Source organism: Gossypium arboreum, chromosome 6 (genome assembly GCF_025698485.1).
Source record: "Gossypium arboreum isolate Shixiya-1 chromosome 6, ASM2569848v2, whole genome shotgun sequence".
Taxonomy (NCBI): Eukaryota; Viridiplantae; Streptophyta; class Magnoliopsida; order Malvales; family Malvaceae; genus Gossypium; species Gossypium arboreum.
In genome coordinates this window covers 12434725-12451357 of record NC_069075.1, presented here as the reverse complement: position 1 = coordinate 12451357, position 16633 = coordinate 12434725, and the positions used below count along the sequence as shown (strand labels likewise).

General features: G+C 34.0%; 1 protein-coding gene and 1 pseudogene across 1 annotated transcript; both read right to left on the bottom strand.

Annotated features, from left to right (window-relative positions):
- Positions 1-147: 147 nt before the first annotated feature.
- LOC108485581 (chromatin remodeling protein EBS) lies at positions 148-3003 on the bottom strand. The gene is made up of 5 exons (XM_017789441.2): positions 2387-3003; positions 1733-2075; positions 1560-1628; positions 1330-1465; positions 148-535 (listed from the first exon to the last, which is right to left on the bottom strand). Exons 1-5 carry the CDS (start codon positions 2484-2486, stop codon positions 509-511), a joined length of 675 nt encoding a protein of 224 aa, XP_017644930.1. The 5' UTR covers positions 2487-3003; the 3' UTR covers positions 148-508.
- Positions 3004-4865: 1862 nt separating this feature from the next.
- LOC108485036 (uncharacterized) lies at positions 4866-12143 on the bottom strand (annotated as a pseudogene).
- Between the last annotated feature and the right edge of the window lie 4490 nt (positions 12144-16633).

Below are 16633 nucleotides of genomic sequence, written 5' to 3'. Positions count from 1 at the left end.
TTTCTAATAAAGATTGAATCAGGCTGATCATGTTTTGCCCATGCCAATTCACACCAAACCCACCATGAAAGATGCATTGCTTCAAAAAAATAACTGAAACTATTGACGAGTTCTCATCATTACAAAGTCCATCAATCCTGCACTAACTTTTCTTAATCACAATCTCATAAACTCTGGAAAAATGCTTTTCTTGAGTTCTCAACAGAGTTTTTGCACTTTTTCCCAAGTAAGATGGCAAAGCATAATCAATAAGTCAATAAGATGAGTTACCCGAAAATATCGGTTCAACATCAGAGAACTACAGACAATTGATCCTCCTGCACAGACATTAATCTCCTAAACCTAACACAGATACAAATGATGTCTCCTACACATAAGTTACTAACCAGCCACCAGCGTGGACAAAGCACACAATTTCTACAATATACAGCTCACAAGCAACGGCCTACAAGCTAAATCTGCGTAATGAGTCTTCTCTCATGCAACAAAAAACTTTCCCATGGTTTACTCATCTCTTTTGTCTTTTAGACTCCACCTGGAAAAAGATCATAAATATGAGAAGTAGAGGCATAACCTCAAAACACATTAGAGTTTCCTAAGCTAAGTATAAAGATAAAAGGATTTTTCCGGTTATATGCAGTGACATTTTTACATCTAAAATTTCCCTCTTCATAGCCAAAAGTAATGCTAGTCTTAAAAACGTAAAAAAATGGAAATGATAATCATGTACACTGCTCGATATAGGCACAAAACCAATCAATAAATCAGGGGCGTGTATAGGTATGATTCAACATTCATAGCATGAGATATCGTAGGCAGTCGAACCATATATATATCAACAATGGCTAGGAATCATAACTAGCAAGATAAAAGTGTTGGTTAAGGAAATGTATGTACATTGATTACCGTCCCCTAAAATAGCCAGGAAATAATCAGTAAGCAACGATGATAGCGACACCTAATGAAGAACTTGTAAGCTACTACCGAATACAGTATGCTCAGTGAAATAAACATGTTGATATAGTGAAATATAAACCAAAGTAAGTTTTCGTATTATGCAAGAAATCAAGGACTCTTATCACTGCTCAAAGTAACTTCTACGAGTTAGTATTTGTAAATTATTATTGGAACTACAATACGCCAATACCGTTTTCGTGCTACATTTAGTTCGATGCATGATTTGCGCATGATGAAAATTCCTGTTAATTTCTCCTTACTTTCTAATCTTCCCATAGGAAACCAGAAATTGAACCGGCAAGTTTTGTATTAGAGGATTAGCAAATAGCAATCGGCCTTGATCACGAGAAAATGGTTGAAAATTGGCCCTACCTTTGCATCAGATACTGGTGATGCATGAAATCCATTCTGAAATTGTTTGAAATCATCCTCGGAACATTCAAAACAGACAAAGTGTTCCAACATTTCTGCTTCTTCAATTGTCATGCCTACACAAGCAGGATGATACCTACAAGAATGGTAAGGAGAAAATTACAGCAACCTTACAAATTTATCAGGCATGTAGCACCCGGAAATCATATAAGGAAACATAAACACCATACCAATCCTTGCAACCCTCACATTGAACCATAAGATCATCAGGATTGTAGGGCATCTCACATTTGCAGTACCTTCAAAAGAGAAAAGCCCAGGGGCACCAAGGAATAAATGCTTTATATTTGAACAAGTCATAGTAGTCCTCGTATTTCACAAACCAACAAGTCATACTACTCACACAGCAACTCGATCAGGTGTAAAGGCTCCGGTAGCAGCTTTATATTCAAATCTACAATAGTAGTCCTCAGCCCCAACATTCTCAAGCTTAGTGTAGTTCTTGAAAGAATGAACAATGCACTTCCCTTCAACGGTTTGAGCACTCTGCACATCATAGTGGTCAGACAAAAACAGCTCCTTTGCTCCATGGAATTGCCTCCTTCCTCCAAGTGATTCCTCAGGACGGTAATACCATCGCACTCGAACCTTGAAGTTGTTCCTGTTATCTGATTCGATTTTCTCAACCCGGGCCACATAGGGGGGCTTACCGATATCAGAAGGACGCATCAGAACACAATCCCCTACTGCAAAAACATCACAAGCAACATCACTTAACACCCACTTAATTGCATATACATTAATGTTAACATGGAGTTATAGATGCATTGAACGATCCCAAGGTGCAAAGCCACCACCTTAACATCTTTCAACACGAATGTCTTTGCATCCATTAAACCCATCAACAAAGGGTTGACTCCTTAACCATCAAAACCGACGTTAGCCAACATATTTGAAAATTTCATATTGACAAAAACGAAATGCCAAGATTCAACAACTTTTTAAGGGCATATAAGTAAGATGTAGGCGTATATATACAAATAAACCATTTACCTACCTCTAACAACTTTGTTGGTGCCTCTAATGGTGTAAGAATGGAGGTCCTTCTTCCCTGCTTTGAGCTTGGGTGCAGAGACCCCTGGTTTAGTTTTTGCCATGGAAGCTAGGGTTTGAACACTGTTGAAAACTAGAGGTTTAGAGGAAAGCTGCAATCTTGAGGTTCAAAAAGTGAAACTGCTAAGTCTTGAAGAATTAAAGGAAGAAAGACAAAGTTCTAAGTTGCCCTCATGGGAGAGAGATGGAGTAAAGACAAGCCAGACAAGAAGGAAGGACACTATCTAGAGACTGTACGATGAAGAGATTGTGATTTTATTATAACGATGAGGATAAGTTAAAAGTGTATTTTTGTTGTAATCATTCTGAATGTTCCAATGAAAACAAGTGCATGCTTGCTGCTAGAGTTCCAATAATATTGTCTTTAGCTTACGCTTAATTACATATTCCAACTTCACCTTTCATCAGTGCCATCGCATTTCATTTCCAACCCATTTTTTTTTCTGTAATTAATACTTCACTGCTGGGCTCCAGCTTTGAGACTTGGAAATTGGCATGCTGAATTCACTCGGAGTCACACTCACTCACGCTTTACAGCTTCAGTCAATGGGCATTGCCAGCAAATGAGGCCCATAATCTTAGAGATTTCAGCATAGTTGATGCTTGCTAGTTACTCCTATGATTAAATTTGTCTCTATCTGTTTTTTAGTCAAATTCTGCTATTAGCCCCCGTACTTTGTGTAAATTGTGGATCTAGTACCTATATTTTAATTTGATCAATTTTAGTCCCGTATTAAATTTTAAAATTTTAATCGTGACCCAGTGGTAACAGTTAAATATGTTTGCTTAAATTATATTATTAGTATTATATTATGCGTAAAGTTACAGATTTAGTTTATATTCACCAATTGAATCATTCTTAGTTGCTATATTATTTGAATTTCAAAATTTTAGTCTTAATACAAATGACGGTCATTAAATCTATTAATTGATTTTTTGTGAGTAATTTGTGAAAATAACAAACATATATAGCATTACACATGTGATAATATATTTGACACATCAAATTTTAAAAATAACAGAACTTGACTTATTGAATTCAATAGTTATCATTTGGTTAGGGCTAGAATTTTCAAATTCTAAAAGTACATCAACTAAATCAACAACTTACACAAAGTACATGGTCTAATAGTAGAATTTAACCTTTTATTAATTAAAATTTATTATGAATAAAATTTTTAAAAATATAAGGTCAACTCTATGTAACAATCGCTATAAAAGCATTTCGTTATAACAATCAAGTTTCTAACTGAATCGACTTTTTATGTTTTATTTTAACGTTCTATAATAAATTTTCACTTATAACAGTAAAACCATAGTTATGAAGTATATTCTTTATTAAATTAATTCTATATAACAATATATTGTCTAAAATTTTAGTAAAATTATAGCTATCTCGTATAAGCAAGCCTATTAATTATAATTTATTAATAAAAATTATCTTAATTAAAATATTTCAATAAAATGTTTGAATTTCACATGGAAAACCTATTAATCATATTTTATTAAATGAAAATAAACTTCAATTAGTGGAGCTAAATATATCGATTCAATAAACTTATAAATTGATTACTTGAATTTGATGACTCATACTAATTTTTTGAATGGTAGATAACTTCGTACTAATTAATTGAATTTGTTCGCTTTATGAACTTCGTAATTAATCATATAAATAAATGTAAAATAATATATATATATATATATATATATATAAAATCAAAAAACACGTATAAATGTTATATGAAAATTTACAAAATTATCTCTCTATAATAACTGTCTTTCTATAATAAGTAAAATTTTGACATACAAATGAAAATTTGCTATTGAGAGGGTTGACCGTACTAAAAATTTTTTCAACAAAATTATTTTTAGAATATATATCGTATAAAACTTAATTAATTAAAGTATTTAAATGTTATTGTGGCATTTTATTGAGAAAAACGAAGTAATTATGAATTGATGCTTCTATATACATAGTACAAGCAAGTGATAATGATTCGATTTAGATTAATTTGGAATAGAATTGTCAATTTCCATACAGTAATTTGGTTTTGCATTTCATCAAGTTGTTAATTATTTTATTTTATATAATATAAAATAATTTTTATTTTTATATTATAATGAATTTAAAAATAATTACAAATTAAATAAAAGGTAAAATTCAATTCAATTAAGATAATTGCGGTGTTTTACCCGTGAACCACGAACCAAATACATTTACGAATTTGTCAGCCCTAGCAAAACCATGTTCCAAGAAGGAAATTTACCATACATTTGGGGAGAAGGTAACAAACCACCTCTGGTTTTGGCTCAACAAAAATGAATATACATCCAGCCATGCCAAATTATTTGGGTTCTCATTTCTTTCTGCTGCTTCTACGTTCAAGAGGATACTAACAGAAGATAAAACACACAATTGCAATTCAGCGGTTGATTGGAGTGCGCATTCGCTCCACAATCCTGTCAACAGCATCACGGGACATCACTAACGTATCGTGCAGCAGGATGCTATACACATTCAAGCCCTGCAATGTCACACACAAACAACTTATTAAGGCAATCACACAACATGATTTGAGTCCCTATGACAGTACGTAACAAACAAATACAAGGAGCACTGGAATAATTTTAAATCTAAAGCTATCATGATGACGGTTATAATAAGCTTATAAGATGGTGTTTCACTCATCATTCATGACAAACGCGAGCCAGTAGTTTGACTATATTATAGTAATTAACAATGGAAACACTGTGTTATTACTATTAACACAACTTACAATTGATGGCAAGACATTGACATAAAGTGGATTTTGGGTAGCTAGCTTCAAATTCACATTTATGGGGCCACCATCCACCAGCAGTACTCTCTTGGTATTCTCCAATTGATTTACATAGTTCACAATATTTTTGGTCTTACGTGGAGGGGCCTCCAAATCCTCGAAGACATGAAGCTGTTAAATTGTGCCATAGTCATCAGTAGGTTTTAGTACTCAATGAGGCCTGAATAACTTTGTTTGGCATAAGTAATGTTCTAATTCTAAGCCCGTTTATACACAAGCCAGATGATACCTGTTACCTTCCCTTCAGCAGCACGAGCAGATAGTGCAATCTTCAGTCCAAGACGTCGAACCTTCTTTTTCAACTTAATAGCATGACTTCTTGGCTTAGGGCCATGCATGGTAGAACCACCTCAAAACTGTTATCAATCCCTTGTATTTGATTATAGGTCATAGAAGGCTAATATGAAACTTATTAAAATCAAAGAGCAGACAAATGAATCACCTGGGGACCACGCAGAGTTCCATGCCTTGCTCGACCAAGACCCTTTTGTTGCCAAGGCTTTCTTCCTGTCCCACTAACCTCACTAATAGTTTTTGTTGAATGTGTTCCCTGTTGACCGTTCAATTGTCACTAAACTTCATACGTAACAGACCTAATGCACTGTTAGAAAATTTGTTAAAACAGCATGTTTAGAAATAGGAGAACAGAAAGGAAAGAAGCTAAGAAACTATAAGTTCAAAAACCCATGAGGAATAAACTAAAGAATTTCACAATAACTCCATGAAGGCCATAGAAGTGTGTTCTTCAAGAATCCAAAAGGAAGGATGAAACGGCACCTGTTATCGTTTTGCAAGCTGCCATAATATAACACGATGGATGATATCCTTTCTAATAGGCACATTAAAAACATCACCAGGCAAAACCATGAATCCCTTGCCTTCATCATGAAAATTTGTTACGGGAATTACTAGGTCTTCAAAAAGTCCTGCAACATAATACATTAATTCAATAGAACACTGCAGCTAATTTTAAAAACTTAACGATTGTTAGAATTGAATAACCCGAATTCCTATTTAAATAAAATACAGTGGTAAAATAAAATAAAAGTAAAATTCATATAGAACTACACTTCTTTTATTTTATTTTAGAATAAAGTTTTTTAAACCTTATTAAACTTTATCTATTTGATATTAATTAGAATAAGGCGTTTCAATCTTACTACACTCTTATTAGAATATGGTTTTACAAGCCTATAAATAGATATAGTCTACTCCTCTTGTGATAATTTGAATTCAACATAGTGAATTTTCTTCTCCTCTGCCTGTAGTTTTTTATCAAAAGGGTTTTCACGTAAAAATTTGCGTGTTCTTTAATTTTTCTTTCTCTTTTCTTTGCAATATATATTATCATTACCAACATTCTATTTTTTTACAAATTGGTATCCGAGCTTCCGGGTTGCTCATCTCAATCACGATAATGGTGTCTTTGAAGTATGAAATTCCGCTGTTGGATCGCAACACTAGATTCACGTTGTGGCAGATAAAGATGTAGACAGTTCTTGCACAGATGGACTTAGAGGAAGCCCGCTAGGGGTAGATAAGATGCCTTCGACATTGACGGAGGAAGAGAATAAGTGTAAGGATTGAAAGGTGTTAACACAGTTACATCTGCATTTGTTTAACGAAATTTTGCAGGATGTGATGAAGGAGAAGACCGCCGCTGGATTATGGAAGAGGCTGGAACAAATATGTATGTCGAAAACTTTAACCAACAAGCTGCATATGAAGATGTTTATTTTTTGGAGGAAGGTGCGCCTGGGCATGAACACTTAACAGTGTTTAAAGAAATTCTCTCAAACTTGGAAGCCATAGAGGTTCAATATGATAAGGAAGATCTAGGGTTGATTCTACTTTATTTGTTGCCCTCGTCTTATTCAACCTTTAGAGACATGATTTTATATAACCGTGAGTTTCTCACAGTTGATGAGGTTTATGATTCTTTGACCTCGTATGATAAGATGAAGCATTTTATCGTTAAATTCGACTCTTAAAGAGAGGGACTCATTGTTCGTGGGAGACAAGATCGGAATGCTGATGATGATGTGGAAGGACAAAGGAACGAAATTATTGCAGTAAATTAAAGGTAGATCGAAGTCTTAAAATAGAGGTGAAACTTGTAACTTCTGTAAGAAGAAAGGGCACATTAAATCTGAGTGCTATAAGCTACAGAAAAAGATCAAAAGGAAGGTTGCGAATCAAAAGGGAAAACAACAAGAAAATTTCGGTGAAGCTGATGTTGTAGAATACTAGCGATGATGAACTTTTAGTTGCTTCTGTCAACAATTCTAAAGTGAGCGATGAGTGGATCCTTGATTCGGGTTGCACCTTCCATATGAGTCCCAATCAAGATTGGTTTACAACTTACAAAACAATGTCTGAAGGTGTTGTTTTGATGGGAAATAATGCTTCGTGTAAAATCACAGGTGTTGAAACAATTAAAGTTAAGATGTTTGATGGAGTTTTCAGAACATTTAGTGATATATGACATGTTCCAGAATTGAAAAGAAATTTAATTTCATTGAGTACTCTTGATTCAAAATGGTACAAATACATAGCTGAAAATAGGGTTTTGAAGATTTTCAAAGGTTCCCTCGTTATGATGAAAGGGCACAGAAATACTGCCAAGTTATATGTTCTGCAGGGTTCTACTATTACTGGTGATGCAGCTGTCGTTTCCTCTTCCTTGTCAGATGATGATATTACTAAACTTTAGCATATGAGTCCAAGGTATATGAGTGAGAATGACATGACAGAATTAAGCAAAAAAGGACTTTTTGATAGGTAAGGAATTTGCAAACTGAAGTTCTGTGAGCATTGCGTTTTTGGGAAGCAAAAGAGAGTTCGATTCACCAGAGAAACCCATAACATGAAGGGAATGTTAGAGTATATTTATTCTAATATGTAGGGGCCATCTAGAGTGCCTTCGAGAGGTGGAGCTAATTATATACTAACTTTTACTGATAATTTTTCCAAAAAAGTTTGGGCGTTCTTTCTGAAGTAGAAAAGCGATGTGTTTTCCGTATTTAAGTCTTGAAAAACTATGATTGAGAAAAAATGGGGAAAAAAATAAAATACCTCTGCACAGACAATGACTTAGACTTCTGTTCTGATGAGTTTAATAAATTGTGCTAGTCAGAAGGGATCATGAGACACTTGACAGTTCATCATACTCCACAGCAAAACGACATTGCAGAACAAATGAATAGAACGATCATGGAGAAGGTTCGATGTATGTTGTCAAATGCCAACTTACCAAAGTTGTTTTAGGCCGAAGCAGCCTCTACTGCATGTTTTTTGATCAACTGATCTCCATCCATTGCCATTGAGAAAAAAGACTCTATAAGAGGTATAGTCTGGTAATCCTGCTGACTATTCTGATTTAAAGATCTTTGGGTGTCTTGCATATGCTCATGTTGATAATGGAAAATTGAAACCGAGATCCATTAAATGTGTTTTTCTTGGTTATAAAGCTGGTATAAAAGGGTATAAGTTATGGTATCCTGAAAATAGAAAATTTGTGATTAGCAGAGATATTATTTTTGATGAAACTACTATGCTACTTAACTTATCTCTTAAAGACTCTTCCAAAAAAGAAAATCAAAAGCAGTTGAAGCATTAGATTAATTCAGAATCTACAACAGAGCTGACTCCTCAAGCAAGTACAAAAATTCAAAATAGAGTTGCTTCTTCACCACAATACTCTATCGCCAAAAATAGAACTAAAGAGAAATTAAACCTCCAAAGAAGTATGCCGAGGCTAATCTAGTTACTTATCTTTAAATGTGGCTGAAGATATAGATGCAAACCAAGAGTCATCTAATTCTTCTGATGCAGTTACCTGTGAAGACTCAAAAAAGTGGATGTTTGCTATGCAATAGGAGAATCACTCCATAAAAATAGAATATAGGATCTTGTGAAACTTCCTAAAGGTAAAAAGGCTGTTCGTTGTAAATGGGTGTTTAAAAAGAAAGAAGGGACTCTGGGAGTTGAAGAACCTAGATTTAAAGGAAGGCTTGTTGAAAAAGGTTATCGTTAAATTCTAGAAGTGGACTTCACAGATATGTTTTCCCTAGTTGTGAAGCATAGTTCAATTCGAGCTTTACTTGGTATTGTGGCCATGCATGATTTGGAGCTTGAGAAGTTAGATGTAAAAACTTTATTTTTTCATGGAGAACTTGAGGAGGATATTTACATGCATCAACCAAAGGGTTTTACAGTATCAGAAAAAGATGACTATTTTTGTTTGCTAAAAAAGTCCCTTTACGGTTTGAAACAGTCACCAAGACAGTGGTACAAGAGGTTTGATTTCTTTATGACTTCTCATGATTTCAAAAGAAATAGCCTTGACAGTTGTATTTACTTTAAAAAAACAGTGATGGTTCTTTTATGTATCTATTCCTTTATGTTGATGACATGTTGATAGCAGCGAAAGATAAATGAGAGATAAGTAAGGTCAAAGCCCAACTATGTGAAGAATTTGAGATGAAAGATTTGGGACCAGCAAAAAAGATACTTGGTATGGAGATTCATAGAGATAGAAAAGAAAGTAAATTGTACCTAAGTTAGAAGGGTCTATTTAAGACTTTCATCGGCTTTGTCTCCACAATCAAATGATGAGATTGAGTACATGTCACATGTTCCATACTCTAATGCAATGGGATCTCTCATGTATTCTATAGTTTGTTCACGTCCAGATTTATCATATACAGTCAGTGCAGTTAGCAGATACATGCCGAATCCCGGTAAAGAACATTGGAAAGCAATACAGTGGATTTTAAGATACTTACAAGGTACTACTGATGTTTGCTTACAGTTTGGAAGAACTAGACATGGAGTTATTGAGTATGTTAATGCTGATTTGGCTGGAGACCTTGATAGAAGAAGATCTCTCACAGGTTATGTCTTTACAATCGGAGATTGTGCAATCAGTTGGAAAGCCGCTTCGCAAACTATAGTCGCTTTGTCTACCACTGAAGCTGAGCACATGATGATTACTGATGCTTGTAAAGAAGCCATTTGGTTAAAAGGAATCTTTAGTGAACTCAATGAAGACCTTCAAATTAGTACAGTATTTTGTAACAGTTAGAGTGCCATCTTTCTTACAAAAAATAAAATGTTTCATGAGAGAAAAAAACACGTTGATGTTCGCTATCATTTTGTTCGTGATATTATTACTCGTGGTGATATTGTTATGAGCAAAATTAGTACTCATGAAAATCTTGCAAATATGATGACTAAGCCACTTCCTATAACCACATTTGAGCATTGATTAGGCTTGGTTGGTGTTTATTGTTGAAGTTAAACCCTTAAAGAGTTTTATGGAAGAGGTGGAGAACTTGTTCGTTGAGAGTTCGCAATGAAAAGCTTGTTCATTGAGAATTTGTGTCAAGGTGGAAATTGTTAGAATTGAGTGACCCGAATCCTTATTTAAATAAAATACAGTGGTAAAATAAAATAAAAGTAAGATCCATATAGAACTACACTTCTTTTATTTTATTTTAGAATAAGGTTTTTTAAACCTTATTAAACTCCATCTATTTGATACTGATTAGAATAAGGTGTTTCAATCTTACTACACTCTTATTAGAATACGGTTTTACAAGCCTATAAATAGACATAGTCTACTCCTCTTGCGATCATTCGAATTCGACATAGTGAATTTTCTTCTCCTCTACCTGTGGTTTTTCCCTGAAAGGTTTTCCACGTGAAAATCTATGTGTTCTTTAATTTTTCTTTCTCTTTTCTTTACGATATATATTGTTATTACTGACATTCTATTTTTTTACAATAATACTGACCTATCCCTCCTATTACTAAAATGCTTATAAGCTGATCTTAGTCTAACAAGCATGAGATGCCAAATGGAAGGCAATATAAATGACTATGGAGACTCAGACTCAAAAGTTGGCATCTTTAAAGACAATTTCTCGAGGCAAGTTTAACCACATAAGGCAATTTAAAAAAAGAAGAAGAAGAAGAAGTGATCCAGTAAAAATTGTAGGTCACCATCTGTCAATCTGTAGAACATTTAGAAAGCTAAGGAGAATACCACTAAGGTTTCCAAAATCCAACCAAAGCAAATTGGTTTCAAACTACTACAAAGGAAAGTGCAACTACTTACGAGTATCACTTTTTCAAAAGCAAATAGTACATACAAGAATACAGTTTCATATTATTTCCCATACTTATAGTACGCTCTGGTGGTAGTATAGTGTTTGAAGACAGTAAATTGGATGGAAAAGCACATCTGCTTGAATGAAGAGTCAAAATTGTAGTTGAAAAACTTCAGCAAGAAAAGGGACCATCCTACATCAAATATAAGTAGTATAGGTTAAATACAAAGAACAACCGAGATAGAGAAGAAAACAATAGGCTAGCATGTTAAACAATTAACAACATGCAACATTACTAGACCAAAAACGCAAACTAGAAGAGAGCAGTAACAGAATGAAACAAAGAAATCTTACAATGTATATTACGAGTATTCTGGCACCTCCGGTAGATGCAGAAATAATAAGCTTATTATAATATATCCTTATCCATCCTTTCTAAATTAACCATGAACTGCACTTAAAATAGTTGAACCATTAACTAGTTCACTAGAACAACCTATTTTCTAAAATTGGTTCCCTGTCATATTAGATAGATTCTGTATAAGATACATTCAAGGAAAAAAAAACAAAATGACAACAAACCTTGTAAAAGCTAAAATATTCTACAATAGGTAAGTCATCTACCGAAATACGACCACTAAAGTCTGGTTAGAAAGCAAAAAAAAGGTATGTCAAGTACTGCAATCACAAATAAGCAAACGAACAATATTGTCACGTTAGTATATTATTCTTACCCGAAGCATGACATGAACGAGATGTGACAATTGCAGAATTGCTTAGCCCCAAGGCATACAATGATCCAAAAGAACGTATAATCCTTCTTGAGATATCAAACCATAGTCCTAAAAACCAGAAACTACTTATTCAATAGCAGTAAGAACAAAGTCACCTGTTCATCCACACCTTAAGCTTCTCACGGTTAAAAACTTATCCTGAGACTAAAGATCATAAATTCAGCGAAATGTTTTAATAATATATTTATAAACCCAATTCAAACTTCTGCATCTAATATTATGAGCACGAAGTATTTGATAAAATTTCATATATAATGAGCTTAAAATAAGCTAAAAGAATAACCAAAAAAGAATACAAAATAGTTTCCCCTGAAAAGCTAAGAAGCTACAAATACAATAGAACCTAAATGAGTTGGAATTCAACTCAGTTGCTAATTGAATCATTACTTATCTTAAGAATAAACTTAATAAATTAATAGAGTAGAAACAAAGCTTCTTTTTAGTGTTCGGAGTTAGGGATTATGTTAAGAGAATCATCTTGGTGCACATTAGCTGGCTTTTGGCACGCAAGAGTTCTTTTGGTTCGTTGTTGTTTCTTCTTGATTTGGGAGGGGGTTGGCTTAATTTTCTTCATTTTCTTATTGATCTCGTGTTATTTTTTCTTTTTGGCTTTGATTTTGTGTTATGTTCTATTCACAAGCTCTGGATTGAAGGAAGCTTTTCGATTCATCTTCTGAATAAAGTTTGGAGTTTTTTCCACTGAAAGTCCATGGTGGTTTTGTTACTGTCAATCCTCCAGCTGCGGTGTTTGATGAAGGGATTTGGAGATGGCAGCACTCGCTTGTGGCTCAATTTCTTGGGTGGCCTATTAATTTTGGTTCTCTGTAGAAGTTGGTCGATATACTTTGGAGTAAACAATGGGCTATTGAAGTCAATATGGTAGGTGAAAATCTTTTTATTTTTCAATTTTCTTCTTCTGTTGCTCGAGATTGGGGTCTAAATTATAGCCCTTGGCACATCCAGGCCAAGTCGATGGTGCTGAGAAAGTGAGAGCCTAATCTCCAGAGATTGGATTTCTCCCTTGATAGTATGCCAATTTGGGTTCAGTTAAGTCGAGTCATTTTAAAGCTTTTTACTCAAAAAGGGCTTAGCTACATTGCAAGTGCACTTCGTACTCCCCTTTATACGGATAATATCACAACTTTGCAATGTCTTATTTATACGAAGGCGTGTGTTGAAATTTCTGTTTATTTTGAACTCCCTCATTTTATTAATGTTGAATTGTGTGATGGTTCTTTTGTTTCTATTGGATTTGAAGTACCATGACTGCTGATGTGTTCTTTACAGTGTCGACCTTTCAGTCATTTTGGTAAGCACTATTCTAAGAAGAATGAGGTAAAAGTTTGGAGAGTTAAGCCAGATGATGCTATAACACCCTTAACCCGTATCCATCACTGAAATAGGGTTACGAGGCATTACCGAACTCATACACTAGCATTTATACAAAATCGAGTCATAAATTTGCATTCCAAATCAAAACTTTTGAAATTTTACCATAAAGTCCCTAATATGGGCCTGCGGGGCCCATTACATGCTTTAGAAGTGATTTGGAACTAAACTGGTAACTTTGGAAAACTTTGAAAAAAATTTCTTGAAGTTAGGGGCACACACCCATGTGGCCAGCCCGTGGGCAGTTCTGACTTGCAATTTCTTAAGCAACAAAGGGGCACACAGCCTGGGCACACACCCATGTGGCTAGGCCGTGTGGTAAACTGATTTTTCACCATTTTTAAGCCATTTTCACACGATTTTGACACACAACCATGCTTGAAACTCATGTCATTCACACGACCAAGACACACGGTCGTGTCTTTTGCCCATGTACTATCCTGACTTCACCTTCAAGGATGCAGGGGACACACGATCTATCAACATGCCTGTGTGCAAGCCGTGTGTCTCACACGGTCTGATCACACTCCCGTATGACATGCCGTTTGGACTCAAAATGAACCTTATAGTTCAAATTTACCAACCCTGCACACCTTGAATAGCAATCAATTTAAAATACAATCTTTCAACCAGTCCAAAACATGATTAAACATATCTAATACACACTAAAACCACTAGTACAACAATTTATCATATGTATTTTATTTATAAGAACTATTGAAATTAGATCAAAATAAACTATATTATATCATACACTTTACATTATGAGCCAATTATCAACATTCTTTACTAATATCTTTTATACATAAAATAACATCAAAATAACCTAGGTACATGCCATTCTTTAGGTTAAGAAACATCACCAAGTATTTGAGTTCAGGAGTTGGCTTGGATGCTGAAACGTTAGTTACGTTTGTACCTAACCTGCACATGAAAACAAACCGTACGCTGAGTATACACTCAGTGGTATTTTTATAAACCAATACTTAATTTATGTATTTATACTTAAACTATAGAATCCAATAAATAAACACATCATAAGCATTCATTTAATTGTCTTCATTTCATAATAACATTTAACATTAGAATCGAAACCAGTAAAATATTCAATTCAGTCAGTATCATTTATCAATAAAATCATATTCAGTAAGAAAAATACAATTTCATTCAGTATGTTTTAGTGTTCAGTACAGTAGTTTACCCCTATTAACATAACTCGGACATGGACTGATATGCGGATCCAACCCACACATCGAGATAATATTCAGTGGTTTATTGGCCAACAAGAATAAGAATAAAGATGCGGTACGAGTACCTCATTGGAACGAATCCAAAGCGAATAGTAATAAAGAATAATGAGCGATGGCGACACTTATAGTGTCTCATCGACACAAAGTCGGAATATCCCTGAACACTTCCAATCCTATGGCATGCCAACTATATCCGACTAGCCCGACACTGTTAATAGGGTTTTCATTTTACTTTCAAATTTTCGTATAACTGTTATTACATTTCAAATTTAACAATACTTACCTTTAATTTGCTTACCAAACATAATAAAGTAAGATATACAACATTTAATTTAAAAGCTTAGTTTATAGAAATACAAATTGTAGTTCTCGAGTTTATTCGTTATCTTCGCTCACTTTCTCTTTTCCTTTCTTTGATGACGTTCCTGGTACTACGTTAGCAATTAAGCTTCAAACCTCAAAACCCTATTTTTCCTTTCTTTTTCTTTCCTTTCTATTTCGTTTTCATTCTCTGTTCTTTCTTTTTCTATTTTGTTTCTTTTATTTATTTCAACTATTTTATTATATTATTATAATAATATATTATTATATATATTAAATATCTTATACTTAAAATATAAGTAAATACATATATATTTTACATTTGTATAAATAAAATTCTTAAAATGTATTAATTTATGCCACACATTTGTCCCTTTTTGATTTATTTACTAATTTAGTCCCTTCACTTTTCTTTAGTCTATAATTAAACTTTTACCCTATATTCAATCTAGTCCTTTCACTAATTTAGCCTTAATTCAAGCTAATTTTCTTAGCCAAAAATCCAATTAATCATACTACTAACTTCGTAAATATTTCTAATAAATATTTACGAATTCATCTTATAGAAATTGTAACCCAGAAATACATTTTTTCGATACTCATAAACTTTGGGTCATTACAGATGCAAACATTGCTCAAATTTCTGTTCCTAAAAAATCTGTTGTGGTTTGAAATGAAAGTGCTCCTAGTGGTGGTGCAGCTTTGACTTTAACTTTTGAAGTCTCCTCTAAGGGTAAAGTTGTGGTTGTGGAACTTTTCCGTACTCTTAAATTGAAGTATGTTTTTCTTGTGGGATCTAATAATAGATTTGAGGCTTTAGGTGTTAAGCTTGTGGATTCTAATGATGTTGTTACTAATGATATTGATGTTGAGCAAGATGTTGATGATGATAATGAAACTGAACAACTTGATTTTTTTCCTCGGAAACCTAGGTTGGCCTCACTGGCAGTAGCTCCTCTTGTGAGATCTTTGATAGCTACAAAGTAAAAGAACCTTGACAAAGGTAAGAAGAAGATAAATAATTCTCCTACTAAAGGGCGAGGAAAAAGAGGTGGTAAAGGAGGTACACGCTCTCTTCGTGTTCCATGATTATTCTCTTTTGGAATATTAGGGGGTTTAATAATCCTCTAAAGCAAAAACTTGTAGTTGATAGGTTAGTTAGATTGAAGATTGATGTTTGCTGTTTGTTGGAAACTAGAGTTAAGTGGAATAATGCTTTGGTTATTTTGGGGAAGTATTTTTAGGGATGGTACTTTGTTTGCAATTATGACCATGTTAATAGTAGAACTTTGCTTATTTGGAAGAGTGCTTGTATTGTGGATGTGTTGTATGTCTTTGGTCAATATATTACATGCAGTGTGCAAGTGCAAAATCATAAAGTCTTTTTTTCAGCTATTTATGCTTGTAATGATGGTGTTTCTCGTCGAGAGCGATGGTCTCACTTGTGTTCTATGAGTGGCCATGTTGGTGATGCTCCATGGTTG

Bases quoted from the DNA above. Each gene is read 5' to 3' on its own strand.
- LOC108485581 (XM_017789441.2), bottom strand. From the start codon at position 2,486: ATGGCAAAAACTAAACCAGGGGTCTCTGCACCCAAGCTCAAAGCAGGG. The intron at 2,076-2,386 runs GTAGGTAAATGG...ATGTTTTTGCAG, and splicing joins CACCAACAAAGTTGTTAGAG to TAGGGGATTGTGTTCTGATG. The intron at 1,466-1,559 runs GTATGGTGTTTA...CCATTCTTGTAG, and splicing joins TGTGAGGGTTGCAAGGATTG to GTATCATCCTGCTTGTGTAG.